The 19,656-nt window shown below is 44.5% G+C and overlaps 1 protein-coding gene across 1 annotated transcript; it reads left to right on the top strand.

Annotated features, from left to right (window-relative positions):
* The first annotated feature begins 529 nt into the window (after positions 1-529).
* On the top strand, positions 530-18,454 carry FAM76A (family with sequence similarity 76 member A). The gene is made up of 8 exons (XM_026657195.1): positions 530-546; positions 910-964; positions 1,536-1,688; positions 2,775-2,932; positions 4,104-4,190; positions 12,724-12,859; positions 13,969-14,070; positions 16,466-18,454. Exons 1-8 carry the CDS (start codon positions 530-532, stop codon positions 16,550-16,552), a joined length of 795 nt encoding a protein of 264 aa, XP_026512980.1. The 3' UTR covers positions 16,553-18,454.
* The last annotated feature ends 1,202 nt before the right edge of the window (positions 18,455-19,656 follow it).

Raw genomic sequence — 19,656 nt, 5'->3', positions numbered from 1 at the left:
TGTTCTGCCTTCAATGATCCAACATTCTGTCCTACGTCATCCGAGTGCTTGTAGGGGCCAGTATTGTGCCCTTTGATGAGGCTCTAATCATAGTCCCAATCGCTGTCAGGCAGACACATTCTGTGCTCTTGATTTTGCAGCATGGTGTGTGGCATTTCTTCCTGGGTGGTGCTCGGCTGTATCTTTCAGTGACGTGCCTGGGTGCTCCTGGAAGCTGTTCCCCTTCTGTGTTTTGGCATGCAAAAATTATTCTTATTCTCTATGCTGTAGCGTAAATACCTGTCTTGTCCTTCTGCATTTGCAGCAGTAAACATGGTTTTCTGCTTGGTTTTAATTTCATTTTTGTGAATATATGAAGAAGAGGGACCAACCATCCCGTTGAGCATATTTCATACAGGCACTGTGCAAGGTGGTTCCCTGTTTTCTATCCTGCATATAGGGGTCAATGAATCTCAATCCTGATCTGCATCAACCCTGCTATTCTAGTGCTTGCCCTCTCCGGTACAGAGATTATCACTAGTGCTAGGTCATGTGGTTTAATGCTGGGTAAATGTCCACAGCAGATTAGTTGGTGACCAACTAACTCGTTTTGTTGGTGACCAGAATCCCAAGTGAGCAAATACGTGCTGAAATTAAAGGCTGAGGCCTTAATTAAATTAAAGGGGCTGCCTTATGAAAATGCTGTCTTTCAAGAATACCTCACTCTGGTTGATTATCATCACCAGGCAGGGATAGCAAATACATTTTATATAAAAGCCACTAGTGAACATGAATACAAATATCCTGTCAGGAGAGTTGTATGGTTAGGGGAAACTTAGCTCTCAAGCGCAAAGGGCTTAATCTGTAACCAGCTATTGCTGGTACAGTTATACTTCATTCTTGCTTTTTCTTAATCTTTTGTTTTAATAGTAAAACCAACACAATATGCAAGAAATGTGCTCAGAACGTGAAGCTCTATGGAACGGTAAGTGCCGGGGACTCTCCCGTCCACCTCGTAATTATAAGGCTGTTTCCATTGTCTTTCATCCGAAAGTGTGTTACAGCCTGTCTGCATAGGGGTTATCTCACCCACTACTGAAATGCAGTGTCCTTTTGGGTGAAACGTAAGACACTTTTTTATGGTGAATGGCAATACTTCTCATGACTTTAGGACAGTAAGTGACCTATCCCATATCCAATTGAAACTAAATGGGGGATTTAGAGAAGTCAGAATGTGATCACCTAAATTGAAATTTGACCAGGAAACTGGAAGAAACATTTCTTCCCTTTAGGATGAGGTTTGAAGCTTAGGTCCTGACCACTTGTCATTAAAGATCCCATGATACCTTATGCAGAAGTCGGTATAAGTTCAGGTATTCTGGCCAATCACATATACTGCAATTAGTTTGGATGCCTGATCACTAGCTTATCTAGATGCATGTACAATTCTTGGGTCACTATGAAGATGAGAGTGTTTGAGTGACAGAAAAATGCACATGTGCCATGTATTTACAAAGCATTGCTAACCTGTACAGTATCTGTCCTTCTTTTTAAAGCCAAAACCATGCCAGTACTGCAACATAATAGCAGCATTTATTGGCAACAAGTGCCAACGCTGTACGAACTCAGAGAAGAAGTATGGGCCACCCCTCTCCTGTGAACAGTGCAAGCAACAGTGTGCATTCGACAGGAAGGATGATAGAAAGAAGGTGAGTTTCTATGTAAAATGGGGACGGAAAAGGTGAAAAAGCTAACCACAGTAATAGCCTGTTCATCTTCTGCACAGAGTCACAGGATCTCAGCAACAGTAACATGTCAGCTATAAAGTATTTTCTGGCCAGCTCAAGAATTTACATTTGCAATGAGAGATGTTAAAATACTAAGTTCATTGGATTACTTTATATTTTCAGCACTGTGGTTCCTTTATCAGGTCTTATTCTGAACTGGACTGAGTGTAGATGCTCACACAAGTGAAAAGGGATCCCACTCCAAAACGGGTGGTAGAGATAAAGGGAACTTTACATACTGTGAATTGTCCCAAAGTTAAGCATATGCATAAGTCTTTGTGGATTTAACATGAGCCCCAGGCCTGCAGTTTTGGATGCTACATAAATAGTTCCCACCATCTGGATAAAGCCCCTTTAGAGCAATAGTTTTCAACTTGTGGTCTGCGGACCTGTTGGTGTCGGCAGACTATGTCTAATCCTTAAGGGATCCACAAAAGGTTGTTGTTACCATAGGCCAGTGGTTCTCAACCTGTGGTCTGCAGACCCCTGGGGGTCCACAGACTGTATCTAAGATTTCCAAAGGGATCCACACCTCCATTCAAAATTTTTTAGGGGTCCACAAATGAAAAAAAGTTGAAAACCACTGGCATAGAGTATTAGTGTTCGAGTTCCCAAAGCATGTGCCTTGGAGGTCCAGGTGTTGAGCTTTGTGTTTATAAAAACCCAAATTGCACAGGATGTGATTTCTTACTCTACAGTGTCATGGGGAACATGCGATATAAACAAGCCAGGAAGTGTCAGCTCAGAACAGATGGTAGCTGTGCCAAGTTTATATCACTGTGACTGTGCTGGTTGCACTGGCAGTGCTGAATGCAGTCAACACCCTTTCTAACCACATCAGGGACCCCTCGAGTCACTGCCTGTGTGTTGTTTGAGACTGCATAGCTTGTGTCTGTAAATCCTGAGGGTGGTCGATCTGAAGTTGCCATCAGGCTACTTGCCTACTCCGTGCTTGGGATGTGGGGAGGAAGCAAGATAAAATCCTCTGACTCCTACCTTGCCTTTCAGGTGGACGGGAAGCTGCTGTGCTGGCTGTGTACATTGTCCTACAAACGGGTCCTACAGAAGACCAAAGAGCAACGCAAACATCTAAGCAGCTCTTCACGGACGAGCCTGCAAGAGAAGGAGCAGTTCAGCAGGCTCAGCAGTGGCAGCCACTACAACAGGTAACTGGGGTGGGAGGGATAGCTCAGTGGTTTGAGCACTGGCCTGCTAAACCCAGGGTTGTGAGTTCAATCCTTGAGGGGGCCACTTAGGGATCTGGGGCAAAATCAGTACTTGGTCCTGCTAGTGAAGGTAGGGGGCTGGACTCGATGACCTTTCAAAGGTCCCTTGCAGTTCTAGGAGATAGGATATCTCCATTAATTCATTTTAATTTAATTTATTTTAACTTGCATGTAAATGCTGCATAGATGCTCTGTTCTATCACTTTCCTCCCGCTGGAGGGCTGACTGCTTCAAACTCATCAGCCCCACTTCCAACAAAAGTGGGAGAAGTGTCTTGGACCTCACTACTGCGTAGCTGTGGTGACTTTTATCATCGTTGTACATCTTTTTTCGTAAAGCCTGGATAATTCTGACTTAATGAATATGCAAACCCAGTAGTTCTGACCTAAACTCCTAATCGTGTGACAACTCTATAGTGAGATCTGTTTTACAGAATGTTTACTGATGTTATGCTGTTTTCTCAAATAATTAAAGCTAAACTGCATTTGTCAAATTAATGACAGAAGTGCATTAACTCATTCAGTAGCCTTGCTCTTCTGGGTGACCGAAACTGGGGTACAAAAAGGGAAATGACTTGTCCCAGATGACACGGCAAGTCAGTTGGCAGAGCTAGGACTCCTGACTCGACCACTAGACATGTTTCCCCAGCATTCAGATTAAACACTGCAGCTGAGATCACCTAGGAGACTCTTGGTGATGTTCCCTAGTTTGAACATCTGGGGGCTGCTGCTGCGGTATTCTCAGTGGGGTGAGCTTGGGATGAGCTGATTGGGGAAGGTATCCTTTTCTGTGCATTGTGGAGTGTATTACAGTTCTTGTTGATATTGGGTCAACTTAGATTTATTTTAAAATATACGGTTTTGAACATTGAATGACGATGAGCCTAGAGGTTTGATTGGCACATTGTATAAAATAAACTCTAGTTTCTCTTTAAGGAATGATCTTTTATCTGGCCATCGCTATGCTTGGAGCTCTCTTCTCTCTAAGCTTGTTGTGGGTGTGCTTTAGTGGGAGATGATAGTTATCTGTGCCCCTTTCTTGTTTCCAGACAGTCTCTGATTCACAGGCCTTTTAGGTTCTGACATGTGTCTTCATTGTTTTTCCTTCATAGCCAGAAAACCTTATCCACCTCCTCTATTCAGAACGAAATTCCAAAGAAGAAACCCAAGTTTGAAGCCATATCAGCCAATGGTGACAGGTGAGCCAGTTGGTTGGGGAAGATGCCAGTGGGTGCTCTCATTTAAGTTTGTGTAAGAGAGAATTCAGTGCAACTAGCAGGATGCTTATATGATAGAATGGGGCTCTCAAACATTGGGACTGCAAGGGCTGCATTAGCAGCTTTCTGGGACCCCACAGGCCAAGCCTACCTGGCACCTAAATGTACGCTTGAAAATCAAAAGATGCCCTATGTTTGTACCTACTAGAAACTGCTTGTTGGTTGAGTTCACCAGCAATTACAGCCTGCAGCCTGGATCAGCTTTATCGTCACCCTGCAGTGACAGGGGAAGGGTGGCCACAGGCTGCATGATGGGGCTCTGATCTGCAGTTTGGGCTCTCCTGGGCTAGAACCTTATCTATTAGAATAAAAGCTAGGCTGCAGTCAGAATAAAGAATAGAATGCAGGGAGACAATCATAGAAATCTTATCTCCCCCCTGTCCTGGGGGAGGGAAAGTGATAAACAGCTTCCTCTGAACACGGTGGATCCGATTCTGCCACTGCTATATGCATGCAGCTCCCATTGACATCAGAGCTTGCATGCAGCAGAAGCAGCAGAACGGACCTCACTAGCTGTATAAGGAGAGAGTGAGATGGATATTTTTTTTACACTCTTGTACATGCATATTTTCATTCCTCCCTTTCCTCTCTGATTCTCAGCGTTCCTTCCTCTCCCGAGATGCTTTGCCCCCCTACCCAGAGTGCCCCGTCCGTGTTGGTGCAGTGGGCTGCTTCCCAACAGAGTCCCGGTGCCCATCATTATCCTGTTTCTCAAGGCACTGACGTCCTGAAGTGAGATCACCTATCGTTTTCTCCCACCCCTGGTTGCCCTCCTGCCCTGGGAATTGTCTCACATATGGAAACTGTCCCTATCGATGGCTCTTCTTCCAAACCGCATTGAATTGGGAACATAGAGCACAGCGTAGGCTCATTAGTGCCGGAGAGTCTTATTAAGTCTGTTGAAGTCACTGGTAAAGCGCTCACCGTCCATCTCAATTGTTCATCATTTAATTCCAAATCACCTCTGTCCTAAGGACACCTGTTAGCCCATTGTCTGTGGCTATTGATGTAAGAAATGCCAAAGTATGAAACTGAGTTTAAAGAATTCTTTTAGGGTGTAGCGGTTGCACAGTTCTTTAAACTGAGCCTAAAGTTGATTGACTGGAGATTGAACGCCACCTCCCCCTGGCCAGAGCAGGTACAGCACAGGCAGTACCGCTGCAAGCTGCCCTCTACCAGTACACCTCAACCTTGACCTCTAGGGTGCTCTATTCAATCTTTGGCACCTCTGCTGTGTCTGCCAACCGTGTTGTAGGACAGTGTCACCTGTGAACTTTTAAAATACCTGCTCGCTAGGAACTGGAGTGAGCTCCTTTAATTCATTTCACATAAACTATCTAGCAGCCATTAGCTGGTAACAAAGCTTGCTCACAAGTTACCTGGAAGCAAAAAAGCTCCATGTCCTAATCCATTAAAAAAAAAAAATGTAGCAAACGATAAATAATTCAAATGACTTCATTTCAGTTTACTCTTGTACCGTATCTTGTTCTCACTTTAAAGCCTTGGTAGGCTGTGATCCTCACCACAAACTTACTCTAGTCTTAGGGAAATCCCATTAATAAGTTATACATCATTATAACTACTGCTCCTAAGCTCCAACAGCGGGCTCTGTGTTGTCCAAGACATAAGTTGCAGCCATTTTAAATATGACTCTGTAGCTGTAGGGCAACAGTAACACTTAGTGGCTAGTGTAGTTTAATCCTGGGGCTGTAATTCCTTGTCGATGTTCCAAACAATAGTTAAGTTCTATGATGCAGCTGCCCCTATCTTTAACTCACAGAGACTGCTTCTACATGGGTGACTCCTCTGTGTTAGAGCTGAGGGCAGCTGCGTCTTTATGCAGAGTAGGTGCTGGCCTTGGGCTCTAGGCAAATTGTCAATGCAGCCTAGGCAAACTGTGAGTGTTCTTGGGCTCAGTGAATTGGTAGCAACCCCTTCGTGGTCCAGCTTATCTCTACCCTTCACCTTTGGGGGCTTTCCATCCTGGTGGATGCAGGTGGGAACTCCTCTGTTGCGTTTAGCTCCTGAACTCTCTCTGTGGGCTTTGTAGGTTCGTGTTTAGTATCTCTGAGTTGATGATGATCATGTTCTATCACACATGTATTGGGGATTGTTGAGGGACATTTGAGTTATTTATTTTAAAAAGTCTCATTCTGGAGTTTTGATGGTTAACTTGGTGGGTGAATTCTACTGTGCGGGGAGCGGAGAGGCTGAGCGTGGCACAGGCTGAAGTTAGGTATCGTCACCACCCGGCTCTGTCAGTGCAACTCAACACTGCCCTGCATCAAATCCAACCTTACCAAGTCCCACAACTCTGACAGTGGCCCTCACTCAGTTCACTGCTCTTCCACTCCCAAAGACTCTGATGGTGTGTTCCCCACCTTGACTTGAGCACCTGTTGCTAGTCCAATCCTGAGCCACCTCAAACAGGTGTGCCAGAGCACCTCAATCCCGGCCCGCTGCACCCAGCCCATAGCTTCTCCCAAATGTGTCATGGTTCCGGTCAATTGCACCTGTATTCCCCCTCCATGGTTCCTTAAGAGCACCCACTGTAGGCTCCCAACTCCACAGCTGTCACCGCTCTTGGGCAGAGACCCATGTCTTTCTCCTTCCTGAGTGGGTTTTGCCAGGCTGCACAGTTCCCTGCCTTCACTGTGATATCCCCAGCAAGCCAGACTGCCTAACCGGGTCAGCATCTGCATTTTGCTCGAAGGTGAAAACATTACAGAGAAAACACATTAAGAACAATAAAAGAACCTACATGCATGCTAATAAGCTTACCATAGATCACTCCCCAACTCCAGCAGAGTTTCTGGTAGGAGTTTTCCCCATGGTTACAAGTTGATAACAGCCTTAGCTCAGAACTAGCACACTCGTGAATAATTTAGTCTATCCTTTCCTTGGGCCTTTGATCTCGAGACTCTGGCAAAAGGTGATCAGCAGACAGTAGTTCTCTGCTGGAGCCTAGCTTTAAAAGGCTGGGCTTTTGCATTGCAGTGGTGGGGAATTTGCATTCATCTCCCACTAGAGATTCCCCTGGCAAACCACTTGACACTTTGTCCCAGAAGTCCTTGTCAAGTCCATTGTTCAGTACAGTCCTTTGAAGTTCATAACATTCCCAGGGTTCACATCATCTCTTTCCCCAAGAGAGGTTACATGCAGTCTCAGCCCATGATAATATATAATCATTGCATTTAATACAATGGACTCCCAAGTTACTTAAACTTAATTCAATAAGGTTTTTCAAGGATATTGCATGAAATTGCCATATCTGTCTCAATGTAGTCTTACGATATAGACAAATGTTCACAGTGGATTAGATTAAAACACCAACACTCCTTTCACTTGTGACCACCAACAGAGTCCAGTTCCAAGACGTGAAAAGCTACTATGCTGACTCACTATACCCCTGGGCCATCTCTTTAGCACAGAAAGATCATAAAAACATCTATCTGATCCTTGTAGGTGAGCCCTAAGACACACATATGTTCACCCATATTGTCCTGAGGGAATACTGAGCAGCAAATGCTATTAAATAAAAATATTCCCATATGCACAAAATTTCTGTGCTTATATGTAAAGTACTCAGTTTGAAGGCACGGAGAGGGTGGTTTGGGGTGAACTGCTTCTGCCTTGATGTAGTTAGTTCAACCTTAGGCCAAGCTACTATTTCCGTTTAGACAATACTTGTTTAGGCAGATTTTTCATAGTTGGGAGGAAATTTCTAAGTTATTTTTAGTGTAATTTGAATGCTGACCCTTTAAACCAGCCTGACTTTAGTAGCAATGTCTCCAAACAACTGAAACATCGTCCCTGAGAAAGGCAGTGGTTATAGGAAAGGCGTGTCAACCCCAGAATTGGGCCTTCCCTAAAGTGTGCAGGGATCATTGTACCACAGTTTGTATATATCAGGGGTATATTTTGGTTGGACTTCTTAAGAGGCACTTTTTTTACAAAAAAGTATTTGTTTGTTTTTCAGTTTTATTTCTAATTTTGTAGCTAACTTTGTAGCTTCCACTCCTAACTTGAAGTTAGGTTTGAGATTCACTCAAGACAGGGAAAAGAAACCCTTCTCTTATTGACATGACTTTAAAAAAGTACCCTCTGGTTTTTTTTCACCTTGAAGTAATTGCAGAGGCATGTTACAGCAGTTGGACCTCTGAGTACCTGATTGTGCACACAGATCAGATAGGCAGATGCCTGGCCACTCTGAAATATACTCACAGTTTGCACCTGCATAATTACCCCCCACTGTCTGTTTCTAGGCACCAAACTCAAGGGTGAGTTGAGGCTCTTTTTCAGTTTGGGGCCTCCGTCTTTACTTGTGACTTGCCAATATTTGTTAATGATGCAATAGGATGAGAACCTGTCTTTAAAACAGTCTCAAGATCTCTCCCTTTTGTTCTCTGCCGAGGTGAGCAGATGGGTCTTTCTTCCAGTCTCCTCTTCTGCCTTAATAAGTACTCTTGCCCAGGAGCAAACCAGGGAGTGCAGAATTTCCTGAGTGGGTGGCCATGGGAAGTCTGAATCTCTTGGCAATGTTTATTATCTTGGGATACAGCAGGATTCATGAAGCAAACTTGGAACCATTAGTGATTATCTTTAAGAACTCCTGGAGGACAGATGAGGTCCCAGAGGACTGGAGAAGGGCAAACATACAACCTATCTTTAAAAAGGGGAACAAAGACCAGGGAATTATAGACTGATCAACCTAACTTCAATATCTGAAAAGATACCACAACGAATTATTAAACAATCAATTTGCAAGCTCCTAGAGGATAATAGGTCGATAAGGAGCAGCCAGCGTGGATTTGTCAAGAGAAAATCATGCCATATCAACCACATTTCCTTCTTTGACAGAGTTACTGGCCGAGTGGATGGAGGGAAGCAGTAGATGTGATATATCTTGATTTTAGTGAGTCTTTTGACATTATCACACACAAACTAGGCAAATGTGGTCTAGATGTAGTTACTATAAGGTGGTTACACAGTTGGTTGAAAGGCTGTACTCAAATAGTAGTTATCAGTGGTTCACTATCAAACTGGGAGGATGTATTTAGTGGGGTCCTGCAAGGGTCTGTCCTAGGTCTGGTACTAGTCAATATTTTCATTAATGACTTGGAAAATGGAGTGGAGATTATACTTATAAAATTTACAGATGGCACTAAACTGGGAGATGTTGTAAGCACTTTGGAGGACTGGATTAGAATTCAAAATGACTTTGACAAGTTGGAGAATTGGTCTGAAATCAACAAGATGAAATTCCATAAAGACCAGTGCAAAGTACTACTCTGAGGAAGAAAAAATGAGATGCACAATTACAAAATGGGGAATAACTGGGTCGGTGGTAGTACTGCTGAAAAGGATTCAGCAATTATAGTGGATCACAAAATGAATGAGTCAACAATGTGATGCGGCTGTGAAAAATGCTAATATCATTCTGGGGTATATTAACAGGAGTGTTGTATGTAAGACATGGGAGGTAATTGTCCCACTCTACTCAGCGCTGGTGAGACCTCAGCTGGAGGACTGTGTCCATTTCTAGGTGCCACACTTTAGGAAAGATGGGGACAAACTGGAGAGAGTCCAGAGGAGAGAAACAAAAATGATAAGAGGTTTAGAAAACCTGACCTGTGAGAAAAGGTTAAAAATATTGGGCATGTTTAGTCTTGAGAAAAGAAGACTAAAGGGGGACCTGATAACAGTCTTCAAATATGTTAAGGGCTGTTATAAAAATAGTTCTCCAGGTCCACTGAAGGTAGGACAAAAAGTAATGGGCTTAATCCCCAGCAAGGGAGATTAAAGTGAGATATTAGGAAAAACTTTGTAATTATAAGGATAGTTAAGCACTGGAATAGGCTTCTAAAGGAGGTTGTGGAATCCCTGTCATTGGAAGTTTTAAAGACCGGGTTGGATCTTTCGGGATGGTTTATGTTTCCTTGCTCCTGCCTCAGAACAGGGGGCTGCACTTGATGACCTCTCAAGGTCCCTTCCAGTCCTGCTTTTCTATGATTCCGTGAGCCCCTCGTGGCCAAGGAATGGAGTAGGATAGGCAAGGACTTACTTGTAAACAGACAATTCAGTGAAGAAACTTGGCTCTCCCTCCACAGAGAGTCTCTTAGTTTTTGCTCTCCTCTGCTCCCTCTCTCCCCCAGCATGTCTATGTGGTGTGTGGAAGCCTGAAGCCCTTGTTCAGAGAGTGGAGATGCTCAGAGTGACATTACTGCATTGTGCATGTGTATAAAGGTGCTGAAGGCTGCTTTGCTTCCTTCACTCCAATCTGGTACCTGCGTGTCGCATTGCAGAGAAGTAGCCCATTACAATGTTATGGGGTGCAGGCTCTCGTTTGGGATGGCTGCCTACGACGGTCGATAGGCGAGCAGTTTTAAGAACAGGTAGTCGCCTCTACTGCATGTGCAAGAGCCATGTCTACGCTCAGAAATTACATTGTGCTGGAACACGTATTAACTAACACAATGTTAAATGCTCAGTATAGACAAAGACTGGCTATGTATAACATTATGGGTTCCACCATAGGGTTAACCCCAGCCAGCTGACATGCAGTTAAATACATCTTCTTATCTATACCAAGCATTCAACATCATGTTAGTTAACGTGTTCTATGACTATAAGACTCTCTAATGCAGATAAACCGGCACAGACCTGTGGTATTCAGCTTCCCTTTCCTCCCTGGCCAGGACTTCTTTCCCATCCCAGCAAGGTTGTCCTGTTACTTTTATGATCTGCACAATTCCATTCATTGAATTTCTCCCCTTGGATTCCCAATAGGGATCCTTCTCCACCACACCACATAAGGGAGGAAAAGCCTTTCTCCATCACATCCCAGAGACCCTGTCCCATCATTCAAACTATGTCCAATTAGATTCTGTCTTTTCATAGTACTGCAGAAACTCCCTTGGGAGGCAGGCAGCAGATATTCCTATTCCCATTTTACAGATGGGGAAACCGAGGCACAGGTGACATAACTTGTCTCAGGCCACAGACTGAGTCAGTAACAGTTACATTTATAGTCTAGTGATCCTTGGCCTTCAGTGTACCAGGCCACACTGCATTTGCCTTAGACTCTACCAATACTTGGGCCGAATGCACAGTCCAAATAGATGGTCCAGGTTAGACACTTGCATTATTTATTATTAATTTTCAAATAATTTATACAACAGCAATAGCATGTAATATTGGGAAACGCTATTCCTTAGCACCAAAGGGTAACTATTAGACATATTGTAAAGACAGACTAAACAGTACAGAAGGTGGTGGCTAGGTAGATACTTGTGGCAGGGACCATCTCTTTGTTCTGTGTTTGTACAGCGCCTAGCACAACGGGGGGTCTGGTCCACGACTGGGGCTCCTAGGCATTATTGCAATACACACAATAATAAACTTAGCTGCACAGAACATTGGTAGTTCATAGGGAGACTTCCTGCTTTATCAGAGATGGGGAGTGTGTGCCTCTCACCCAAACAAGCTGTCAGCCAGCCAGCTAGATTCATAGTGTCTGAGGGTGTGTGAGTGGTATCCCAGAAGGATGTGTATATCTTCCCTTCACTCCTTCTCTCTTCCTGAATAGTCCTTTGATGTGGTAATGAAGCTTTTTCCCAAATCATTGTGCCATGGCTGGAATCAAAATACAAAAAGCCCAGTGCATCTCTTCCTGTTTCCCCCTGAGATAACTTTGGCTGTAACCTCTGTGTGCCCTTTCTATTGTTTGTTTACGTTAGGGGGTTAATTTGTTTCTTTTTCTTGTTCCATTGTTTACCAGGGCCCTGATTTGCATTTAGTGAAAGGTTTTCTCCCACTGCCATGGATTCCCTGTGACCTCAAGAAGGGTTCCTAGGTGATTGCATAAAGTTTCATTAACTCATTAAAAAGAACAGGAGTACTTGTGGCACCTTAGAGACTAACAAATTTATTAGAGCATAAGCTTTCGTGGGCTACAACCCACTTCTTCGGATGCACGAAAGCTTATGCTCTAATAAATTTGTTAGTCTCTAAGGTGCCACAAGTACTCCTGTTCTTTTTGCGGATACAGACTAACACGGCTGCTACTCTGAAACCTGTCATTAACTCATTGATTGCTTTTCCACACCTCTTGGTTTGAAAATGGATCGTTTCCATGCAAGTAAAGGTAGTCTCAGACAGTGGCTAGTGGTTGAAAACATCCCTGACAGTCCCCCGTCCTTTCTTACTGAACACTTAATATTAAACTTGTCAAGATACAAATTGTATTGCATATCAGGACATCAGCCATCATGCCATGCGACTATCTCTGAATTCCCATGGTGTCTGGTTACAAGATCGTAGGTACCTTATGCATCCTTTGAATGGATGAGGTTATTCAGATGTCACTATCTGCGATGTCATCTGTGAAAGGGCTTCCATGTACTGGTGAGTAGAAGGGTGTGTGATGAGATTCTTTCCCTTCTCTCTCTTGCAGCTTTTCTCCAGACCTTGCCCTGGATTCCCCTGGCACGGACCATTTCGTTATTATCGCCCAGCTGAAGGAAGAAGTGGCCACTCTGAAAAAGATGCTGCACCAGAAAGATCAGATGATCTTGGAGAAAGAGAAGAAGGTACAGCCCTGGACCGCTTCCACACAAAAACTGCAGAGGGAATTATGGACAACTTACTTAAAGGTCTTTACCTTGCACATGTGTACAGTGTCTGTCTTGTTAGCCTTGTGAAAACCAGCTAACTCTCAAGTGGGTGTTGTCTGCAAGCTGGTTAATTTCCAGGGTTAAAGAGCCAGGCACTGTGGCAGGAAGGAAGGTGGCTTTCTGGCTGTTTGGAGGTGGGTGGGCCAGGATTGCAGAGAGAATCAAATTCTGACCATCCACTGCCACGCAATGAACATTACCCCTTTTTCCTTTACCTTGTGCTCCCAGTATGTGCTGCCAGGGCCTGACCACTGCTGCAGTCCAAGAAATGGCAGTAGGCAGGTAGGTTGCATGTGGGGTTGAGTCCAAGAAAGCCCATAGCTGCTCTGTTTGCATAGGGAGAGCAGGCAATGCTCAGACAAGCCTTACTCCCCACTTGTGGTACCCTCTGCTTTGGCAGTCCTGAGTCCCAGACAGCTCTGCTGATGCACCTCAGCTCTGGCTGCTTTCACAGCATGGTGTGAGAATCCTCTTTCTGACTCAAAGTATTCCTCATAATAGTCAGACCTTACTTAGCACGCGACAAATGTTAATTAATCCACTCCTACAAACCCCGTGCTCAGGTGGGTAAGTATCATTCTCTCCATTTGACAGAGAGAGAAACTGAGGCACAGAATGGCTAGTGGCCTGTTGGTGCTCAGCAGGGCAAAAATGAATAAGAGCTATCAGAGGTCAGCCCTGCTGAAAATCAGGCCGCAGATTAATTGCCCAGAGTCACAGATTGCACTGGGGTTACTAAAGATGCTCCCATGCTGGGACCCTGCCTGGGTCCCACCTTTGGTGTCAGCCTCAGCTCTTGGTGCAAATCCTCTGGCCTGTAGTTGGGCAGTAAATGTTCTGAACCCTCCTTGGCCTACCGGAGCTCAGTGTTAACCCACATGGTGCCTCTCTGAACATGTTCCTTTCTCCAAGGTGGCTTCTACAGAGACATTTTCCAGGGCAGGGCATCTGTTCAGGGTGAAGGAATCTGGACACGTCCCTTTTCTCCTCACTCATCCAAAAGCTGCTTGCTTGTTTCTCCTTAGATCACAGAGCTAAAGGCCGACCTGCAGTACCAGGAATCCCAGATGAGGGCAAAAATGAACCAAATGGAGAAGACACACAAGGAAGTCATGGAGCAGTTACAGGTGATGGCATTTCTATACTAATTTGCTGAGTTGTGATCTTTGCTGGAGTGACTGAGAACACTACCTAGATCAGACACTTCTCAGCCTTCCATCCACACAGCTCTGCTAATGCCTTTCAATCCTGACCTGAAATACTGCCTGTTAGAATAGGACTTGGCCCCCGCAGTGCTCTGCAGTGCACCTGAATCCTTAAAGTCCCCCTTGCTATTCTCGTCCTGGGCTCAGTTTTTTTGTATTGTATAGTTGTATCCTCTGCAAACTGGATGGGAACCATGAAACACATTTTACTTATTACCAACGTCAAGCTTGAATCTAGGTGTCAAGACTGTAAGGCCTGTTTGTCCACCCATTGCACCACCGAGCTCCTGATTTGATTTATTACCTCAGTAGCCAAGGAGAACAAAGCCTAACAAACAAAGGGTAGTGCTTTTTGTTGGACTAAATAGATATCATTGTAAAGAAGTCCATGAGCTTATAGGAAATGTCCACTTTTTTTTTTTTTTTTTTTTTGGGCCATGAAAACAGTGTATATCAGCAGGGTAGATTCTGGTCTGCAGTAGATCAACAGGGAATTGGTTAAAAGAAAGAAATTGTATATGGGGTGCAAAGTTCATCTCCTTAATTACTCTGTCTGGAGTTTACAATCAGCTAAAGCTCTAGCAATGAAGGAAAAAAACAAAGGTGTGGATAAGACACAGCAGAAAATGTTCTTTCCCCATCACCACACACCCAAGTTAATTATTAGGGTAGGACAGGTTTTGTAGATTACAGTTGCTGTCAGAAATCTATCAGTGCTTGTGAGTTCCTGTCCACTATGCAGCTTCTTAAGTTGTCTAAGATTATCCCAGGCTTTGAGCAGTCATGTTATGGATGGGTTGAGACACCTTCTTTTAGAACTGAAAAATTAGGAGACTGGATGGCTTGTGGGGCTGGTATGGGAGTTAGAGCCCGCAACCTCTTACGTTGTCTGCTTGAATCTTCCGAAGTGACCCAAAATTGTTCCCCTTTGCAGGCTGTTAGGTGGCCTGTGTAGAATGAGTTGATATTCTCATTCCAGTTCCTTGTAGACAAATGTTCACGTTACATGTTGCCACAAACTAGTTGCCTTTGTTGGAAGTCTCAGCAGAGAAGCCAAGGACACTGAGCTTCCTTTTATCTCTTGAGATGGTCCCTCCAGATCAGGGCAGAAGCACATCTGTTGGGCACCGTGTGGGGAAACTGGCACTGCCGCAGCTTGTACTGTACGTGTTCTGTGGCTGAAGAGAGGACTTCAGTCTCCAAAGCTGTCAAAAGAATCAAATAACTGAACTGGCTTGTCCGCGTACACCTGTCATTCCTGGGTGGAGAAGTGTGTGTGTGTTTTATACTTAGCTCTAAATGAGACAGCCCAGAACTTTTGTCTTTCCAGTGTCTGAGTGTAAAACTTCAGCTAACATTGGCAGAGGTTTTGGAAACTATTTTTCTCCAATGATTCCAAAATAAACGTTCAAATGGTGGCAGTGTATAGCAGGCACCTGGAAGCGTTCATAAGATTCACTCTTTTAGGATTTTTTTTTTTTAATGTCCTGTTTTTTGTGGGGGAGCTCAGGTTTGTGTAGGTCCCTCTGTTCTTAAAAGCTGAAGGAGGCAGAGGAAATTCCTTTCCGCTCTAGCCCTGCATACCTGTAGCATCCATTCTCTTGTTTGTGATCCATCTGCCCAGGGCAGCTGGAGACTTGGCTCACACATGAGAAATCATCTGTCTCGTCTCTTGTTCACTGAGACCTGGATTCGTGTCACAGAAATCACCAATGCAGTGATGCTTCCTGGTAACATTGGCAGCCTTGCTAAAGAGGCCGAGAACGAAACCGGCCAGGAATACCAATCGAGCCACTCACCCCTAGAGTTGGTCAGAGTTGAAGAGGATTGGGGGTTCAGTGTGGGGGGAGCTTGCACTGCCACTACCCATCCTGCACCTTGTTCTGTGGACTTTGGTCTCCAGCGCTGTTAATTCAGCACTTCTCACAAATAAAAAATGAAAGGGGATGGGGGAAGGAAAGGGAAGCTTCTCAGGCAACTTCCCGTGGAATTGAAAGGTCCCTCCCTATCTTGTCTAACGAAAAATCACATAATCTGTTGTGCTTTGTGATGGAAGCTGATTGCCTGCAGCACTTGGGAAGGAATTCCCCCCTCCTCCCATTTAGTTTGGTCAGGTACATTGGCATTTGCCTGCCTCTGCAGCGGCAGGTGGTGCCAGCTGGTGGAAACGGAATACTGGACTTGCTGGTGTGATCCAGTACAGCAACTTCTACGTCCCTTTTGGTCTGCATCCAGGAAGCCAGCGGTGCCTGTCCAGGTAGTTCTTGGGTAACGATGATCCATGCCATTAAAATACCCATTTTCACTGTGTTTCCAGGCCAAGAACAGAGAACTCCTGAAGCAAGCAGCTGCCCTATCCAAGGGCAAAAAGCCTGAGAAGTCAGGAGCAATAACCTCCCCTTAAAACAAACTGGGAGCTTCCCCAGCATTAACCCAGGAGGCCTGTCTGTTCGGCTGGAAGCCAAACCTCAGTCTTGTTACTTTCCTATCGCTATGGACTCGATGGAACGCCTGGTGTCTGTTGCCTTTCGACAGCATGTTTGAGTGTGTCTGGTTTCAATATCTGTTGAATACTGTTATATAGCACAGTGATCCACGGGGAGCGGCGTACCCGCACAGCTTGCTGTCCCCCAGGCCCTGGAACTAATGGTCTCCAGAAGAGACCTGTTTGGAAAACAGGTATTACCACTGCCACTTCATACTTTAGAAAACAGGGATCCTGTTTTGTTGGAGACCCGTCTCTGCAGTTTAAAATCGGCTGGGCTGAGGCCCAATCCGTTGTTGGCTGTTTTTCAGGCTTGCCAAGAGCTTTGGGGGGCACGGTGAGAGCTTTATTTTCAAGTGTTTTGTTCCTCCTTTCAAGGGAAGCTCTGAAATCGCCTTCCCCAGAGAGAGAGCAGGGCGCAGCACACTGATCTGCCTGGAGCAGTTAAGCTATCTTTCAAAAATTGTTCCAAAATCCGGGCTAGAGATTTTTTTTAAATATTGGCTTGGCAAACCTAACTGCCTGTTTTGATCACTTTTGGTTTGAGAGTCTTACAGAATAATTGCGCATAACCATATGGTGGCCCTGTGGGGCTCTGGTTAATGGCTTGGGCTAATCTAACTTCGCTGGCACTGCTTTCTGCAGTAAAGGCAGAAGGAGAGCTTGAGGCTGTCTTAGACATGCTCTCCCCTCCCCAGTCCCGGATCAAGTTGATCCTTTTACATCTTCTCCTCTCCACCCCACTTCACTGACGTCAGATGTAGGAGGAGGCTGGTTACAAGAAGTGAGTTCAGTCAGGTCAGTAATGACACAAAGTAGGAAGTGCTTCTTGGGTGCTGGGCAGAGAAGCCCCCAACCTCCATTCCCAACAAAAGCCAGCAGGATAAAGAGCTGAGAAGGTTCTCTGCTTTTCTGAAACAGTCTGGCTTCAGAAGCAAAGAGGCCATAAACAGCTCCAGAAAGGCCAGCTGGAATGTGTACTCCCAACCCACCCTCATTAGAGGAGAGCTGAGCTCTGCAGCTGTCTGAGCCGTGCCCTCAGGACATCTCCTAGAGGGGGATAAAAAGCCCTCTGCCATTAGGGGGAAATGTGCAGATGGGCTCTCAAGTCAGCAGGTTCCAGGCCAGGTTACTCCATGGAATCCCGGTGGCCAGCCCTATTCACACAAGGTGGAGAGAGCGCTCAGGGGTTGGAGACCCTACCTCAGGGGAGTAGGGGAAGGAAACGACCTTAATGTAGACAGGCACCAAATGGAAAGAGATGAGACACTGACCCTTTGAGACAGGGCTTGCGGCTCTAGCTGGGTTTTTATTAATCTTTTTAAGTAGAGAGTTGCCATTTTTTTTTTTATTAAGATGAATTTATTCAATGGCACTTTTCAGACGTTGTTAGCTTTGAGCGTGGAAGAGCACATTGAAGCATCAGATACTGTCGCGTGGTTTTGGTTTTTAAAAAGACTTTAGGATGCTAAGAAATCATTGCACTCTGCCAGTGTGTGACAGCCGGAAAAAAAAAAACCCATCTAATTTTATACTTCACATATTTTTAGAAAAAGTCTGAAATGTATCAATGGGATTTTTTTTTTTTTTAAATGAGGGCTTTGCTTCTTAGCTTCCCTCAGGACACACAAATAATAATAGAAGGAGAAGGGCCTTGTATATACAATGTTGGTTTTTTTTTAAAATTGTGACACATTGATCATGCAACTGAGTAGCTGATGTTTTGTAGTAATAACGTCGTTTCTTTGTATGTTTGTAATAATGGAGATTTTAAAGGGATGCTTTGATTTGTACAAAACTCCGACAAACGTTAAAAGTGTTTTAAACAAAATCCTCTTGATCTGTGTGATATTTTCTGTTTGCCTTTTTTGGGCTGAATCCCTAAAAGGCATCCTTAGCTCTGACCTGGCACTGATTTGTCTGCTGAATCCTGGCTGTGCACTTGAAGCACAATGGTCTGGTGGTGCTAGTCGTGGGTGTGGTGTGTGTGGAGAATTGAGCAGCATTTTCTTTATTTCGGCTTTCTTGTATTTTTGCTTCTATCTTTTAAGTTCTCATAGTCAAGACTGTTGCAAGAATCATTGTCACTTAACCAGTTACATCCACACGCTTCAAATTTACCCCGGATGTGCCAGACAAGAAGATCCTCGTTCATTTTGCTTCTCCAAACAGAATTGCTTCATGCACCAAAACTAAACAGGGAACAGCACTCGATAGGAAAAAAGACTAAAGGGTAGATTTTTCAAGGTACAATGGCAGATGCTTAACGGCCATTTGTGCCTCTCCCCTAGATCATCTGTTAGTAGGGCTGGTCAAAAAAATAGGTTTTTAGTCAGGGGAAATTCCAATTCCACAAAATTTAATCTGACAACTGAACATTTTCAGTTTGGAAATGCTGTCATAGTGCATCATGGGAGTAGTTGTGTGGGCATCCCATGCGTGTATTCTCCTCTATAGACTGGACATCCATGATGGGTGATAGCCTACTCTTAGAGAGGGAAGGCAGTGCACATGGGAGGTGTAGTCTGGCCACAGAGCCTAGCCTGTGGAGAATGGGGACACGAAGCAATCAAACTACTGTTTGCCTTGAGCCACCCTGACAACATTTCCAAATCAAATATTTTAGGGTTTGGATTTTGTTTTTTCAAAGAAAAATCTTTTTTTTTTCTCTCTGCAGAAAGCAGGAATGTTAAGTGCAATGTTTCCTTGAAGCTAAAATCCAATTTTCTGTCAAAACAGTTTTAATGAAAACTTTTGACCAGCCCTGGCTTTTAGGAGGTAAGTGCAAAAGAGTCTGATGAAAAAAGAGATATTGACCATATGAATTTAAATATATTTAAAAATAAATTGGAGGTGGCTTGGTCCAAAGCACCACAGCCTGGTCTAATGTTATTGTTCAGAAGCAGTTGCCATCACAGCTTCTGAACCCCAGAATGGGCTACATTGATTACATCCTATAGCTCTTGGCCGTGGTCCACCAACCTTAGTGAAAGGAAAACGTGTGTGTTTTCTTTATGGCAGCT

Source organism: Terrapene carolina, unplaced genomic scaffold (genome assembly GCF_002925995.2).
Source record: "Terrapene carolina triunguis isolate 2854851 unplaced genomic scaffold, T_m_triunguis-2.0 Scaffold236, whole genome shotgun sequence".
In the NCBI taxonomy this organism is placed as follows: Eukaryota; Metazoa; Chordata; order Testudines; family Emydidae; genus Terrapene; species Terrapene triunguis.
The sequence above is the reverse complement of the archived record's forward strand: the minus strand, read 5'-3'. Positions and strand labels throughout refer to the sequence as shown.

What these genes read in the sequence shown, in the direction of transcription:
- FAM76A (XM_026657195.1), top strand. An exon ending in ACGTGAAGCTCTATGGAACG is followed by an intron (nt 965 to 1,535) that starts GTAAGTGCCGGG and finishes TTCTTTTTAAAG; the next exon opens with CCAAAACCATGCCAGTACTG. An exon ending in ATATCAGCCAATGGTGACAG is followed by an intron (nt 4,191 to 12,723) that starts GTGAGCCAGTTG and finishes TCTCTCTTGCAG; the next exon opens with CTTTTCTCCAGACCTTGCCC.